This window comes from Capsella rubella, unplaced genomic scaffold, assembly GCF_000375325.1.
Source record: "Capsella rubella cultivar Monte Gargano unplaced genomic scaffold, Caprub1_0 scaffold_4, whole genome shotgun sequence".
NCBI lineage: Eukaryota > Viridiplantae > Streptophyta > Magnoliopsida > Brassicales > Brassicaceae > Capsella > Capsella rubella.
Genome location: NW_006238920.1, coordinates 1,197,080 through 1,210,716, shown reverse-complemented (window position 1 = coordinate 1,210,716; position 13,637 = coordinate 1,197,080). Strand labels below are relative to the sequence as shown.

Here is a 13,637-nt window from a genome sequence, read left to right as displayed (position 1 = left end):
GATGAACATGGTTGTATTTGAAGTCAATATCTCGCGTATGACTGGTGATACTTTAGCTATTTGTGTTGTAAATTGTTGAGATAATACATTGAAATGATACAAAAATGGAAAGGCATACTGATAACGAAATTTCTAATTGAAAAAGGGTTAAGAATTACGTTGTTTTTATATATATGTTTTTTTTTTTAAATCTCATACAATTCAATGCTATTTGCATTTTGTTTTTGAGAAGTAGTTAATGTAATAGACTAGTAAACAAATTACTTTTAAAGGTATATTTGTGGATTTTGTTTCGAATTAAAAAGAACATGCTGGGTATAATGTTGTATTATCACTAAACTATCAGAAGTTCAGATTTTTGATAAGCTCAAGCTTAAATTCATGTTCTTTATCAATAGAACTTATCAATATCAGTTAAAACATTCATCACAACTTTAGACGTATTTCCGAACAATTTTTTGCTTTGGGAAAATCTGTATTTATTAATCATTGTATTTGTTAAACGATACAAACTAATGGTTCACTGATCATTGTTTATGGGAATTTTTAGTTTAAAATATGCTAATTACTTATTATTTATTTAAACAGAAAGTACTAAAAAGTGTATAGTTTAGCTCTTCAGAGATTTTAAGTATTTGTTATTCAAGTTAAAATGATAACTTCAAGACCTAATCTATTTAGGTTATTATTTAGTTGCATGTTCACGTGTAAATCAGTGAAGTATATAAAGTCTGTAAAAGGTAAGCGTTCACAGATTATTGTATATTACAATTTACAAGTTTAAATGTACAAATTTTTAGAGCTGCCCAAAAGTAACTTATCATTTTGCTCACAAAATCACTTATCACTCTGTTTTTTTTTTTTTTTCATAAATTGCGAGTTCCTATTCTTTTGGGATAAACAATAGTAAAAGCTTAATTCCCATTATTTATTTGAAAATAATGTAAAATACGAAATAATATAGTTCATTTAGAGAAAAAGATAAAGATATTTTTGTCACCCATTCAAGTAAAATTCAAGATATAATTTCTTTTGTTATTGTCACCTAATTCTTCACTCATTTACATTGTATCAAGTTTAAATCAAGGAAATATATAAACACTCTAATATACTTTTTTTATTATCACTTAAATATTCACTAATTACATTGTATCATACTTGAAACAATGAAGTCAAAAATGAACGCTCAATGATCGTTTTGTATAAACCACACAAATGTTAAATGCTTTTTTTTTTATTATGTGTATTTAAATTATAAAAATTTGATGTAAAATACTTAAGAATATGCTACATTTTTATATTAATTTTTAAATTCTAAATGTGCAAATTCAATTGATCAAGACCAAGTAAATTTGAATAATAATCAGTTATTAATATATAAAAAAATCTAAAAATAACTCAATTTTTCTACCAATGTTTATATTTTAATTTTCTGTTATGAGTAAATACTAAAAAAGAATATAGATATATTAGATGTTAGATATTATTATTATTTTTTATCTATTTTAAGAAATTTTCCTTTGTTATCATCAACTAACAATCTTAACTCATTACATTGTACCAAGTTTCAATATGAAAAAACAAAAAGAATACTCACTGATTGTTTTAAATATACTTCGCAAATGTAAAATGCTAATTTCTCATTATGAATTTAAAATTCTGAACCGTTGATGTAAAATACCTAAGTGTTTTTCTTCTTTTATAGATTCTAAATATCTATGTTAAATTGATCAAGACCTAGTAAATTTGAAGAATAATCAGTTAAAAATATGAAACAAATATCTAAAAATAAGTCTTTTTTCTTCTAAAAATCTAAATTTTGTTTTTTTCCCTAATCAAAATTGAATTGGTCTTCTACCAACTTATCAATTGACACTTTTCAAATTCTCTATCAATTACGAAAAAAAATTATAAAAATATTAGCATGAGCGGTTAGGATATTTAAAAATAACACGATGTCTCATCTCTCTCTTCTCTTGTTGTTGTGAATTTTAAGGTTTCTAAATCTCATCATAAGTTTTGTCTCCTTAAACTTTTCTCAGAAACATCTCTCCGTCATTTTTTCCTTAGCTTTGTAAAATCAATCCATCCATCAAGATTCCTCAGTACTTAGAATATATCTCTTGTCTTTTCTTTTCTTCTTCATTTCCTCTCTCACTCTCCCACCAATTAATCCAGTAATTATATTTTTTAGGTCATCTTTTGTATTCTATATATTTTTTTTTTTTTGTATATATTGTTAAGAAAATTTCAGGTACTTCATTGAAGGTCATATGAGAACAGGGATCGGGTACTATTTCTTATTTTCATTTTGATTTAACCCATTTGATTTAAGAATATTTTTGTTTTCTAAAATGAGATAGATTTTGGTTGAAGACTGATATAATAAAAAAAATAACTAAATGTTTCTAATTATTATGTTTGTTTTTGTTGAGAGAGTTGATGTGATCTTTTTAATTCAAAGGATGATGTAAATGTTCTTAGTTTGTTTTTGCCTCCTTGTAATTTAAGCTAAAGCATAAAAAAGATAGACATGCCTCATTTATCTTAGCTTGTTGTCATCTATGTTTTGATTCCGTTTTTTTTTGTGAATTTTTGATAGTGTTGTTTCTTGAGAGAGAATGGCTTCAACACCTTGTGCAGCATGCAAGCTTTTGAGGCGTAAATGCACACAAGAATGTGTGTTTGCTCCGTATTTCCCACCAACTAATCCTCAAAAGTTCATATGTGTTCACAAAGTCTTTGGAGCAAGCAATGTTACCAAGATCCTTAACGATCTCCCTCCTGACCAGCGCGAGGAGACTGTTAACTCCCTCTTCTATGAAGCTGAGGCTCGTATACGCGACCCAATCTATGGATGTGTTGGTCTTATCTCTTTCTTGCAGCAATACCTCAAGAAAGTCCAACAAGATCTTGTCACTGCTAAAGAAGAGCTTGTTGGTTACATGGGACCTGATGCTGTGATTCCGCCGCCTTATCTTCCTCCTCTAGGTAACAATCCTCCACCCAATTTCATGATGTCTATGGATGGAATGCCACCTGGAGTGATCCCTCATGGAGAACCTTTGATGATACGCGAACCAAACTTGTCTCAACAGCATCAACCACAAGATGATCAGTTGCAATACATAGCTTCTGATGCTCAGAGAATGGCAGCAATGATTATGGACAGAGGAGACCAACAAGGGATATTCAATGGTTACGGAATTGACAACAATGGCTCGGTTACAGCCACAGGTTATAACCAAATGGATGTGAATCATGATCATGGTGCTGGTGGGTCATTGTCTGGACCATCTCTTGCTTTAGGAAACTTTGCTGATCCTTATCAAATGGGTCAAGAGACAGAACATGGTCATATAAACCATGATCAACTTCAGACACAGCTCATGCTTCAGCCTCCATTACAAGAAGGTCAAGAGCAAACAGAAGAAGCACAGTTTCTTATGCAACCAATGGGACAAGAGAATCTCCATGAAGAAGAGGGGGAGGCAGAGCTTGAACCACCGGTTAAATGGAGGAAATCTGAGAGCAAGGAAGCTAGTTATTAAGAAACAAACAAGGCACCTTAATCGCAATAAAAAGAAACAAAATACATTTCCTTCATTTCTTGGATAGTTACTAACACTTTTGAGTTATTATATTTTTTATTAATCAACCTTATTATTCAGTCTCACTATTTTGCTACTACTAATTCAGCATTGTCAATATGCATCACTTCTCTATACCGAAAACGAATTTGATCCTGCCTCGGGTTTTCGCTACGGTTTAGAAGTTTGGCGCATTTGAAAGATATGGATTATGCATTTCTGAAGATACAGACACTTACGATGGAACTACAACTCTCTTAGTCTCTTACATGCTTTGTTTGTTTCATAAGGGTGAATCGTAGAGTAAGTAGACTATCATATAAATAAACTGTTGGTGGTTTTTCTAACAAAAAATCAGAGTGGCGCAGCGGAAGCGTGGTGGGCCCATAACCCACAGGTCCCAGGATCGAAACCTGGCTCTGATATAGAGTTACTTCTGTCATTTTATGTGTTTTGTCTTTTTCCATTTTTTTTTTTTGTCTTTTTCCATTATCTTTAATTATTTTAAATCAATACCAAAATCTTAAATAAGATCTTAAACTTTATCAGGTTTTTTTCTTACAGAAGATAAAAAATATACGCTAAATTTTTTTTTATGCAAACTTTAATTAGTTTTACTGTAGTGAAAACGGTAAAAGACATGTAAAAATACTCAAATCTAGTGTATTAGATATTTTGTTTACGATTTTATACATGTAGGTAGTACAACTATTTTTACTATTTTACTTTGGAAAGACAGGTAAAAAGTAATCTAGTCTGATTTTTTCACTTTCTCAGCTGTACCATGCTGTAACTTGTTCTTCATCATTAGAATCTTCTTATGAGTTGTATCATACGCTCCCTTTGATCTCTCTTTAACATTAGCCAATTGCTTGTTAATTTGATCTCCATACTTCTCCAACAACTTTGGAACTGTTAAGCCCATCACCAAACCTGTAAATGCCAGAAATAAGAAACATAAATCACATCTACTCAATGTCTTTTTCAAAACTAGTTTAATGTCTTCTTAATGTATTCTTAAAAATTTTAGAATTTTACGCTTAGATTTGCACCCAAATAAAACGCAAAACACTAAAAATAATCAGTATTACTAAATTAGTTGTGTTGTACTACAAATCTAGTTACGTACCGGTGAAGAGAAAAGTATGAAAATCTAAAAGGCTCCCAATTCTTGACAAGATCCACAATCCCAAAATGGTTCTCGCGAAAACAAACCATTCACTCTCAGCACCAACTCGGAACATCCACCTAACAGTTTCTTCCATTAACATCCGACAAGACCTCACTGTCTCGGCTACAAACTCCTCCGACACTTCTAACCCTGATAGTTCCGGTTCAACCCTATCCCAAAAAAAAACATAAACATGAGTTACAACATTGATTATTTATAGGACTAGTTTTTAGAAATATTTCCTTTTAAAACATGAACAGTATGTTTAACATAATCAGCTGGTGCATGTCACTCAAACATATCTAATTGAGTAAGTGTAATATTGGGTATATAATAAAGTTTTCAAAAAATCTTTAAATAAAAAAAGAAATATATGTAGTTCTTTGCATAAGATCTCCAAATAGTTTGAGATGGAATATTAATTACTTGCTAAGAAGGCGAAGTAAACTGCCCCAGAGGAAAACCATAGAGACGACGGCGATACCGATCCAAGAAACAATTGTTATGGAATTGAAACCATAAAAGTTGAGTAAAACCCATGTAGCTGTTGAGACTGAGAGTATAGAGAAGGCAAGTTTCTTCCTCCTCCATAAGTAAACATCTTCCACAATATCTATCAAATAATAACAAGGAACAAAACAGAATCAGAACAAAATTTAATTAGTTGGTGAAGAATTTTTAGATTTTTGGCATTATGTTTCGTTTACCAGATTTTGGTGAAGGGTCTTTAGTCACGTCGTTAGACATGGCTGTTTTAGATAATAGCTGATAGATATGGATATATTAAAAATACGAAAATTATGGCTTATGATCGAGATATATCGGAAATTGATAGAGTTGTATTAGTTCTTGATGTAACACGTCGTTGTGAAGCTGTGGTGACGTGGTAGTCATGCATGGTTGATATGTGTTACTTGATAAGGATGAAACCATGTTTAACATGTAGGACTACTATTCGGTGACGAGTAAGGAGGGTTTATAAAGCATATGTACTGTCATGCTTAGAGGTCTTCATTGACAAATTAAAATAAAATTGATCTATATAGTTTAGATGTTAATTCTAACATCTGAAAAATAAATTTCCACTAGGTACTCGTAAGTAATAATATCATAAAAATGCATCTATAAATAAATTGTATATTTTCAATTAAATATAACTTTCTTTAAAATGTAAAATAGAATAAACCTCTAAATTTAGCATTCGAGTTTAGAATTTGGCGGTTCTAGGAGGCTTTATCGGATCGAGTTCTCTATTTTGTTCTATATAAAACATAATTACATATGCTCTTATTAAAAGATACTAAACCAACTAATTTATCTCAAGGAGAGCAACATGATAAAACCGAGCTTATTGGTTACGCATGCATGTGTGGATTGGTTTAAATAATGAAATTGGGTTTCCCAATGTGAACACTTTTAGGGATGCCTCACCATGTCCACAAGTTACCACTCGGTTTGGTAATTAACGTACTCCACCTTCATTTTACTTTTAAAACTAAACATAGCTAATTAATAACTAGTTAATTAATGCCAATTAGTGTCTCATGAGAATTGTGTAGAAGCAAGTAATGTTTAAGTTAGTTTATGCAACTAAATTCATAAATTGAGTAATCGATATATGTATTTGCGTTTAGCCTAAAAAAACTTTTATTCTTACCAAGTTTGTTTGCCAACTTAACATGTCAAAGACAAACAAAACAATGGATATAATTTGCATATACTTAACTTAGGATGAAGATCTAAAGATAGCTTTCGAGTTTTGTTTTGTTTTTTTCCCTTTTTCTAATCACGAAACTTGCAATCTAAAATTCCACGATCCAATGGTGCAATAAATGAGAAGCGGTTCGTGGCGGTGACTATAACTTCTCTTTTACTGACATCGGGTCATCGACCACGGCCAAACACAACAGCTGGTATATTAATATTGTATAAGATCATTACCGCAGTTGTAATATTCTCACAGAACAAAACAAAATTATAAGATTTTTGCATGACAAGAAAGTATACTTTTAAAAATTATACCAAGATACTCAGATTAATATGGTTAACGGAATACATATGTGAGGAGTTTTTCTATTAAAAATATAAGATTTGGAAGTTACAAGTCTTGAGAAGTTTCACTGTCTCTAACTCTCTATATTATTTTCTTTTACAAGATCAAACACTAACAATTCATATTTACATTACTCGAATAAAAATCGATTAGAAAACTTTGAAGGAGAGTTGCGGCAATTGCATGAATTACGGCGCAAAAGAACAATGGCACCTTTGTGTACATACATATGCATGCATGGGGATTCACAATATGAACTTACTTCGTCACTTCCATTTTATTTACTCTTCTCTCTGTTCTATACTCATGACTTAGCTAGTCACTTGTATATATTTAAGATCAACCTTAATTGGTGTAATCTCAAGAAAATTAAGTCTCTCAAAATCTCTCTCGATCATATATAGTAACACTTAGATTTGTTATCTAGACAATGAAGCAGAAAAATCTCTTGCTTGTAGGGTTCTTACTGGCTTATTGTTTCAGCTCAGTTTTTGTTGTAAACGCAGAGGACCCTTATCTTTACTTCACTTGGACTGTCACTTACGGAACCAGATCTCCATTAGGTGTTCCTCAACAGGTTTATACACTGTTCTGTCTCTCTTTTTTTGTTGGTTTTATTTTATAAACAATAATTTTATTTTAGTATAATGTTTTGGTATTGTATTTTTTCAGATTATTCTTATCAATGGCCAGTTCCCTGGTCCTGCAATTGAAGGTGTAACAAACAATAACATCGTTGTTAATGTCATTAACAAGCTTGACGAACCTTTCCTCATTACCTGGTACGTAAAAAATTTAGGAATAAGTACTAAATATTGAATAGAATAAATCACCATTCAGAACAAGAACTTGATACTTTAGAAAAATACGTAGGAACGGAATTAAACAGAGGAGGATGTCGTGGCAAGACGGAGTTTTGGGAACAAACTGTCCGATCCAACCAAACTCGAATTGGACTTATCATTTTCAACTCAAAGACCAAATCGGTACTTATGTATACTTTGCTTCGACGTCGATGCACAGAGCAAGTGGTGCTTTTGGTGCACTTAACGTGTACCAGAGATCAGTCATCTTCGTTCCTTACCCTAAACCAGACGCTGACTTCACTCTACTTGTCAGTGATTGGTACAAGATGGGTCACAAGGTAGTAAAATCGCTAATACAAAGAGTTAACTTTGTTTCCAAGTAACATAATTACTTTTAGGGTTTTAACTAAACGATCTAAAGAGTTTTACCTCATTGATGTATTTGACAGGAACTTCGAAGGAGCCTTGACTCAGGTCGTGCTCTTCCTCTCCCGGACGGCCTTCTCATAAATGGTGCCTCTAAAGGTTTAGTCTTTACCGGTCAACATGGTAAATCCTCATAACCAAGATTTTTTTTTCTCCTTACTCTTACTCCATTGTACTCTTTATTGATGTTATGTTTTATGTGTTTGTAAAGGCAAGATATATAGGTTTCGGATATCGAATGTCGGGATATCGACATCAATTAACTTTAGGATTCAAGGACATATGATGACTCTCGTCGAAGTAGAAGGCTCTCACACTCTGCAAGAAGTATATGAGTCACTTGACATACACGTTGGCCAGTCTGTTACCGTGCTGGTCACATTGAAAGCTCCAGTTAAGGACTACTTTGTTGTGGCTTCAACAAGATTTACCAAACCAGTACTGACCACCACAGGAATCCTCAGTTACCAAGGCTCCAAAATCAGACCATCTCATCCCCTCCCCATTGGTCCTACTTACCATATCCATTGGTCCATGAAACAAGCAAGAAGCATCAGGTAAGTTATACTTGGTCAAACAAAACTAAACTGATAAGTTTTATGAAAACACCTAATTTGAAAAGGTCAATACATATTTAGGTTAAATTTGACAGCGAATGCAGCAAGGCCAAATCCACAAGGATCCTTTCACTACGGTACCATACCGATAAATCGAACTTTTGTTTTAGCCAACGGAAGAGCGACGATCAACGGTAAACTCCGGTACACAGTGAACCGTGTGTCATACGTTAACCCAACAACTCCACTGAAACTAGCCGACTGGTTCAACATTCCCGGGGTGTTCAATTTCAGAACCATGATGAACATTCCTACACCAGGACCCTCTATTCTTGGAACTTCAGTCTTTGATGTGGCTCTTCATGAGTACGTCGAGTTCGTGTTCCAGAACAACGAGAGATCTATACAATCTTGGCACCTTGACGGCACTAGCGCATATGTTGTCGGGTAATAATTAAGCCTTTTGTTCGATATCTAACTATCTTTATACTCTGGATTTGTCAGACTTGGTTGCTAGATTAGTTGAAGATGTTTTGAATTATAATCAGATACGGCCCAGGCACATGGAACCTGGCCAAGAGGAGAGGTTACAATTTGGTTGATGCTGTTTCAAGGCACACTTTTCAGGTAAAAACCTAAAAACAACACTAAAAATTTTAGTTATAAATCACACATATTCTAGTACATACATGCATGCATACATATATGGTTTTGAATGTTCTATACATGTGTGTAAAAAATAGGTATATCCAATGTCGTGGACGAGCGTATTGGTATCATTAGACAATAAGGGAATGTGGAATTTAAGGTCACAAATATGGTCAAGGAGATACTTAGGACAAGAACTCTATGTTCGTGTATGGAACGACGAGAGGTCTCTTTATACTGAAGCCGAACCTCCTATTAACGCTCTCTTCTGCGGCAAAGCCAAACGTCCCCGCTTTTGATTCACATTCTTTTTTTTTTTTTTTTTATATATATACATAACTATAATATATTACCCTATCGTTATTGTTTTTATTTAAGTACTTTTAATATATTTGTAAGGTTCTTTATTATTAATTAGGTGACGATGGTGTGAGTGACGTTTTAACAAAAAGACACTTTTGTTAGTTTCATTGATATGCGTTTCAAAATCACGAGCCTAACAACTTGCAAAACAATATAACAAGATTAGAATAAAGTTACTTTTGTCTATATTTTTCCCGGAGACAAAATCGATGACGACGTTTGTTAACAAGAGGTAAAACAATGTGGGTACCAATATACGAAGTGTACGTCTTTTTTGGCGTCTAGGAAAAAAAAGATAGGATGTAACGTTTTGGAAAATTATATTTTGTTGACTCGTTGTACACACAAAAGTCTATAGATCGGGTGAATAGAGAAAACGTTAAAGAAAACATGAATGTTCTTATTGAGTTATAGGCCTAACACTCAATATTTCTATTTTTACTTTAAATAGGGAAAACGTTAGAGAAAACGTATTTCTATTCTTTTACCAAAAAAAAAAAAAAAAAAAAAAAAAAAAAAAAAACGTATTTCTATTATTACTATTATTACATTTTAACTGAGGATTTGATAACATACCATATTCCTTCGTAGGAGGTTGAATTGGTTCAACCACCGGTGGGGAGCAAAATTATTGTACTTCCTTCTCACTATAGACGGGAACGGGAGAGCTAGTCACCGTCGTTACGTTATCCAGAGAATGGAAAGCTAGAGCAAGTGAACTCAATTATTTCATTTAGTTAACAAAAAGCATATTTTCTAGTAATATGAAGTGGATATATGTATCACAAGGGAACTAATAATGTCTTTTTTTTTTTAATTACTCAAAGACTTTTAGCCTAGACAAATACATCTTCTTAGACTTGGGGCGAAAGCATTTTTCCAAACGCCACTCGGACCGACTATATATATAGGATTTGTCGGAGAATTTTTATCAATTGAGATAATTAATGATGTTGCACAAGTGTATTTATAAATACACTACATTGAGGTATCATCAATTTTATTTCTAGTTTTATACCCTCAAATTTTAGTTTAGAAAATTATGAATTTTGACACGCTATATATGCAAAAAAATAAAGAAAAAATTGTAAAGATTACATCATGATGCATATAGAGTAGTTTAGGTTCTTCCACATAAAGTGGTTTAGGGCATCCTCAATGGGTATCTTAGTTAATATACCTCTACTTTTTCAAAGAAAATTCTTATATAAAATATTTTCTTTGAAAAAGTGGGGTACCCCCATTAAAGATGGTCTTAGATCCGTCAATTTCAAATGATAAATTATGGGTTAAATAATACTTCAAGAAAATATATCAAAAACAAAGAACAATGATGAATGAGAGAAAACAAGGAAAAAGAAAAAGTAAATGAATGAACCTACTAATGTTGAATTATCTTCGGCCATATATAAACCACATGTTTTATTTGTATCATTGAGTCCTCTACGAAAGAGACGTGGACGGTAGGTCTCCACTTTACATGTTGTTTGGATTTCAAAATGTTCTAATAATAACATTTACTGTCTTTATGGCTAGTAGATGCTTAAATCATGCTATCAAAATGTTTATTCATCAATTCGGAGCACAATGTATCGAAGATCATAAATCTTGAGTCTTTTGGAACGATCTATCTACAAAGTCATGAGACGATCAGTCACAACTTTGGAACGATCAATCCAAGAAGACTTGAACAAAAAAAAGTTTGATGTACTCTAAAATTAATTATCTGATTTCTACTAATATAAATTTCTGAAAATTTCTCGGGTATGTTCATTATGGACCTCATCCCCATTTATATAAATAGGCATTCTCGACGTAGTGCAATATCATCTCAATTCTCAAACAAATCTATTGGTTTCTACTTTATCATGTTAATAACGTTATAACATAAAACATAAGTGGACATTTGACAACCATACAGCCAAGTTAGATGATGAGAACATAACCGGTTAACCGGAGTAAACCGACATCATCTATGTAACCGGTAGAGTTGAGATCATGTTGTCTTTGCTTATCCTAAGTTAGTTGGATTACATCTCCACTTAGTCATGTTCTTAATTATAGATTTAATGGGTAGTTTTTTTTTTCTTCTATTTTGTGTATTTAAACATCATCGATTAACAAATAAAAAGGGACTTGAAATTTGACGAAACAGAGTTTATCTCTTTGGTTACTTGTTCATGTGTTAGACATAAAACATCTCTTTGGCTTTGAGGATAGGGACCATTCTATCATTAGACGACTTTGTATCTTAACATGTTTAGGTCAGCTATGACTTTTGGGATAATATAAATTGAGAATCCACCAAGATCTTTTTCTTTGGAGTAGATTTGGACGTGATATGTATTTTGGATTGTTGGGTAGTTAATACTGCATTATTATATGGCAATTAACAACTAAGTTTATTGATTATTACTTTTTTGTCCCATTTTATAAGATGTTCTTCCAAGTCTCACGCAAAATTTAACCAAATAATACTAAAAACAAACTATGACAGAGGAAACAACTAAATTTATTAATTAGCTGGGTGACAGTGACTGTTCAATAAACCCCATAGCATTCATTGACAGCTCGACTGGATTTTATAAACTGAAAAGTCAACTTTTAGGCTTAATTATATGTAATGCTTGTAAGAATAAGATAAGCTGATCACCTATGCACAATTTTAAACCAAATTTTTTGATATATAGTAATCCTTATTACTTATCAGTATACAGTGTGCATAAAATATCTGATCTTGAAAATTTTGTAACCTAATTAATTCTAGTTCCATAAATTTTTTTAAACAAAACATGATATTAGGTTAACACAAATGTATTTTCATTTTCAGAATTTTTTCACTCGTAATAAAGAATATTGTGATTAGTATTATCATTTTAATTTAATGGTAATAATATATTATAATATACTAGGCATGGACCCGCACGTACGTGCGGGATTAGTTGCAAAAACTATGTTTATCATTAAGTTTCTAATATTTTAATCGACATTATATAAGACTCGGATCGAATGTGAACTGAAAGACTGATAAATTAGAAATCAATTAAATTTGTCAACTATCACATCACATAAACTAATGAAAACATTAAAACTTTTGAATAAAATAACATAAATATAGATATCAGGACAGTCAAACCCGTTCACTATGCATGTCTTACAACAAATTGAAATATTTTGGTCCACCCACATGAATAAATAGTATGTCTTCAGCTTGCCCGTTACCCATAATTCCCTTTTGTATATTATTATAATTAGTTAAGATAATAATTTTTTATTTTCTAAATTACCCGTTCCCTTTCCGTTATTTCTTGTCCCAATATTTGAAATTTTTAAGTGAAACTTACTTTTGCTATTAAAATTTCATATTCTTGTATCATACCCGTCATTTGATATTTGAAAGTTAAAATTAAATTTAAGTTTCCAAATTTTTTATATAGGCTTGTTTTTGATGAAAAATAGTTTAGATATATTTTTTTTTGAATTACCCATTCCCTTTTTGTTCCCGTTCTTTCTCTCTAATATAATATCATATTTTTTTATATATAAATGAAATAATTTACATTTTAAAAAAAACCAACATTATATAGCTTGTATTTAACTAATTAAATTACTCATTCTCTTTCTGTATTCGTTATTTCTTGTCCCGATATTTGAAATATTTAAGTAATTTGAAACTTACTTTTTGCTATTTAAATTTCATATTCATGTATGATACCCGTCATTTGATATTTAAAAGTTGAACTTGAATTTAAGTTTCCAAATTTTTTATACCATCTTGTTTTTGATGAGAAATAGTTATATAATTCTTTTTTTTGAATTAACCGTTTCTTTTTGTGCTCGTTCTTTCCTTATAAGATAAGATTATATATATATTTTTTTATAAATGGCATCATTTACATATTTTTTTTTAAAAAAACAACATTATATTGCCTGTAATTAACAACATTTAAAAAAACAATACCGTTAATTATTAGGTTGTAGAAACGTATACCTTGTAATTAGAGTATAATGTTTTATTTTGTA

The 13,637-nt window shown here is 31.5% G+C and overlaps 3 protein-coding genes and 1 non-coding gene across 4 annotated transcripts; 3 read left to right on the top strand and 1 right to left on the bottom strand.

Annotated features, from left to right (window-relative positions):
- Window positions 1-2,221: 2,221 nt before the first annotated feature.
- LOC17890056 (LOB domain-containing protein 10) lies at window positions 2,222-3,624 on the top strand. Its single transcript, XM_006296453.2, has 2 exons — window positions 2,222-2,290; window positions 2,603-3,624. The coding sequence occupies exon 2, from the start codon at window positions 2,622-2,624 to the stop codon at window positions 3,549-3,551; it is 930 nt and encodes a 309-aa protein (XP_006296515.1). The 5' UTR covers window positions 2,222-2,290; window positions 2,603-2,621; the 3' UTR covers window positions 3,552-3,624.
- Window positions 3,625-3,943: 319 nt separating this feature from the next.
- On the top strand, window positions 3,944-4,015 carry TRNAM-CAU. The gene has a single exon. It is a non-coding gene; the product is annotated as a tRNA-Met (tRNA).
- Window positions 4,016-4,236: 221 nt separating this feature from the next.
- LOC17888749 (reticulon-like protein B13) lies at window positions 4,237-5,559 on the bottom strand. The gene is made up of 4 exons (XM_006295588.2): window positions 5,469-5,559; window positions 5,188-5,374; window positions 4,720-4,931; window positions 4,237-4,523 (listed from the first exon to the last, which is right to left on the bottom strand). The coding sequence occupies exons 1-4, from the start codon at window positions 5,506-5,508 to the stop codon at window positions 4,342-4,344; spliced, it is 621 nt and encodes a 206-aa protein (XP_006295650.1). The 5' UTR covers window positions 5,509-5,559; the 3' UTR covers window positions 4,237-4,341.
- A 1,679-nt stretch (window positions 5,560-7,238) lies between these two features.
- On the top strand, window positions 7,239-9,600 carry LOC17888280 (L-ascorbate oxidase homolog). The gene is made up of 8 exons (XM_006296100.2): window positions 7,239-7,391; window positions 7,487-7,596; window positions 7,688-7,958; window positions 8,070-8,169; window positions 8,258-8,603; window positions 8,685-9,050; window positions 9,152-9,230; window positions 9,347-9,600. The coding sequence occupies exons 1-8, from the start codon at window positions 7,245-7,247 to the stop codon at window positions 9,548-9,550; spliced, it is 1,623 nt and encodes a 540-aa protein (XP_006296162.1). The 5' UTR covers window positions 7,239-7,244; the 3' UTR covers window positions 9,551-9,600.
- The last annotated feature ends 4,037 nt before the right edge of the window (window positions 9,601-13,637 follow it).

Coding starts and splice junctions, on each gene's coding strand:
- LOC17890056 (XM_006296453.2), top strand. CDS start 2,622: ATGGCTTCAACACCTTGTGCAGCATGCAAGCTTTTGAGGCGTAAATGC.
- LOC17888280 (XM_006296100.2), top strand. CDS start 7,245: ATGAAGCAGAAAAATCTCTTGCTTGTAGGGTTCTTACTGGCTTATTGT. Junction 7,392..7,486: donor CATTAGGTGTTCCTCAACAG/GTTTATACACTG, acceptor GTATTTTTTCAG/ATTATTCTTATCAATGGCCA. Junction 7,597..7,687: donor GAACCTTTCCTCATTACCTG/GTACGTAAAAAA, acceptor AAAAATACGTAG/GAACGGAATTAAACAGAGGA.
- LOC17888749 (XM_006295588.2), bottom strand. CDS start 5,508: ATGTCTAACGACGTGACTAAAGACCCTTCACCAAAATCTG. Junction 4,932..5,187: donor TTACTTCGCCTTCTTAGCAA/GTAATTAATATT, acceptor TTTTTGGGATAG/GGTTGAACCGGAACTATCAG. Junction 4,524..4,719: donor TCATACTTTTCTCTTCACCG/GTACGTAACTAG, acceptor TGGCATTTACAG/GTTTGGTGATGGGCTTAACA.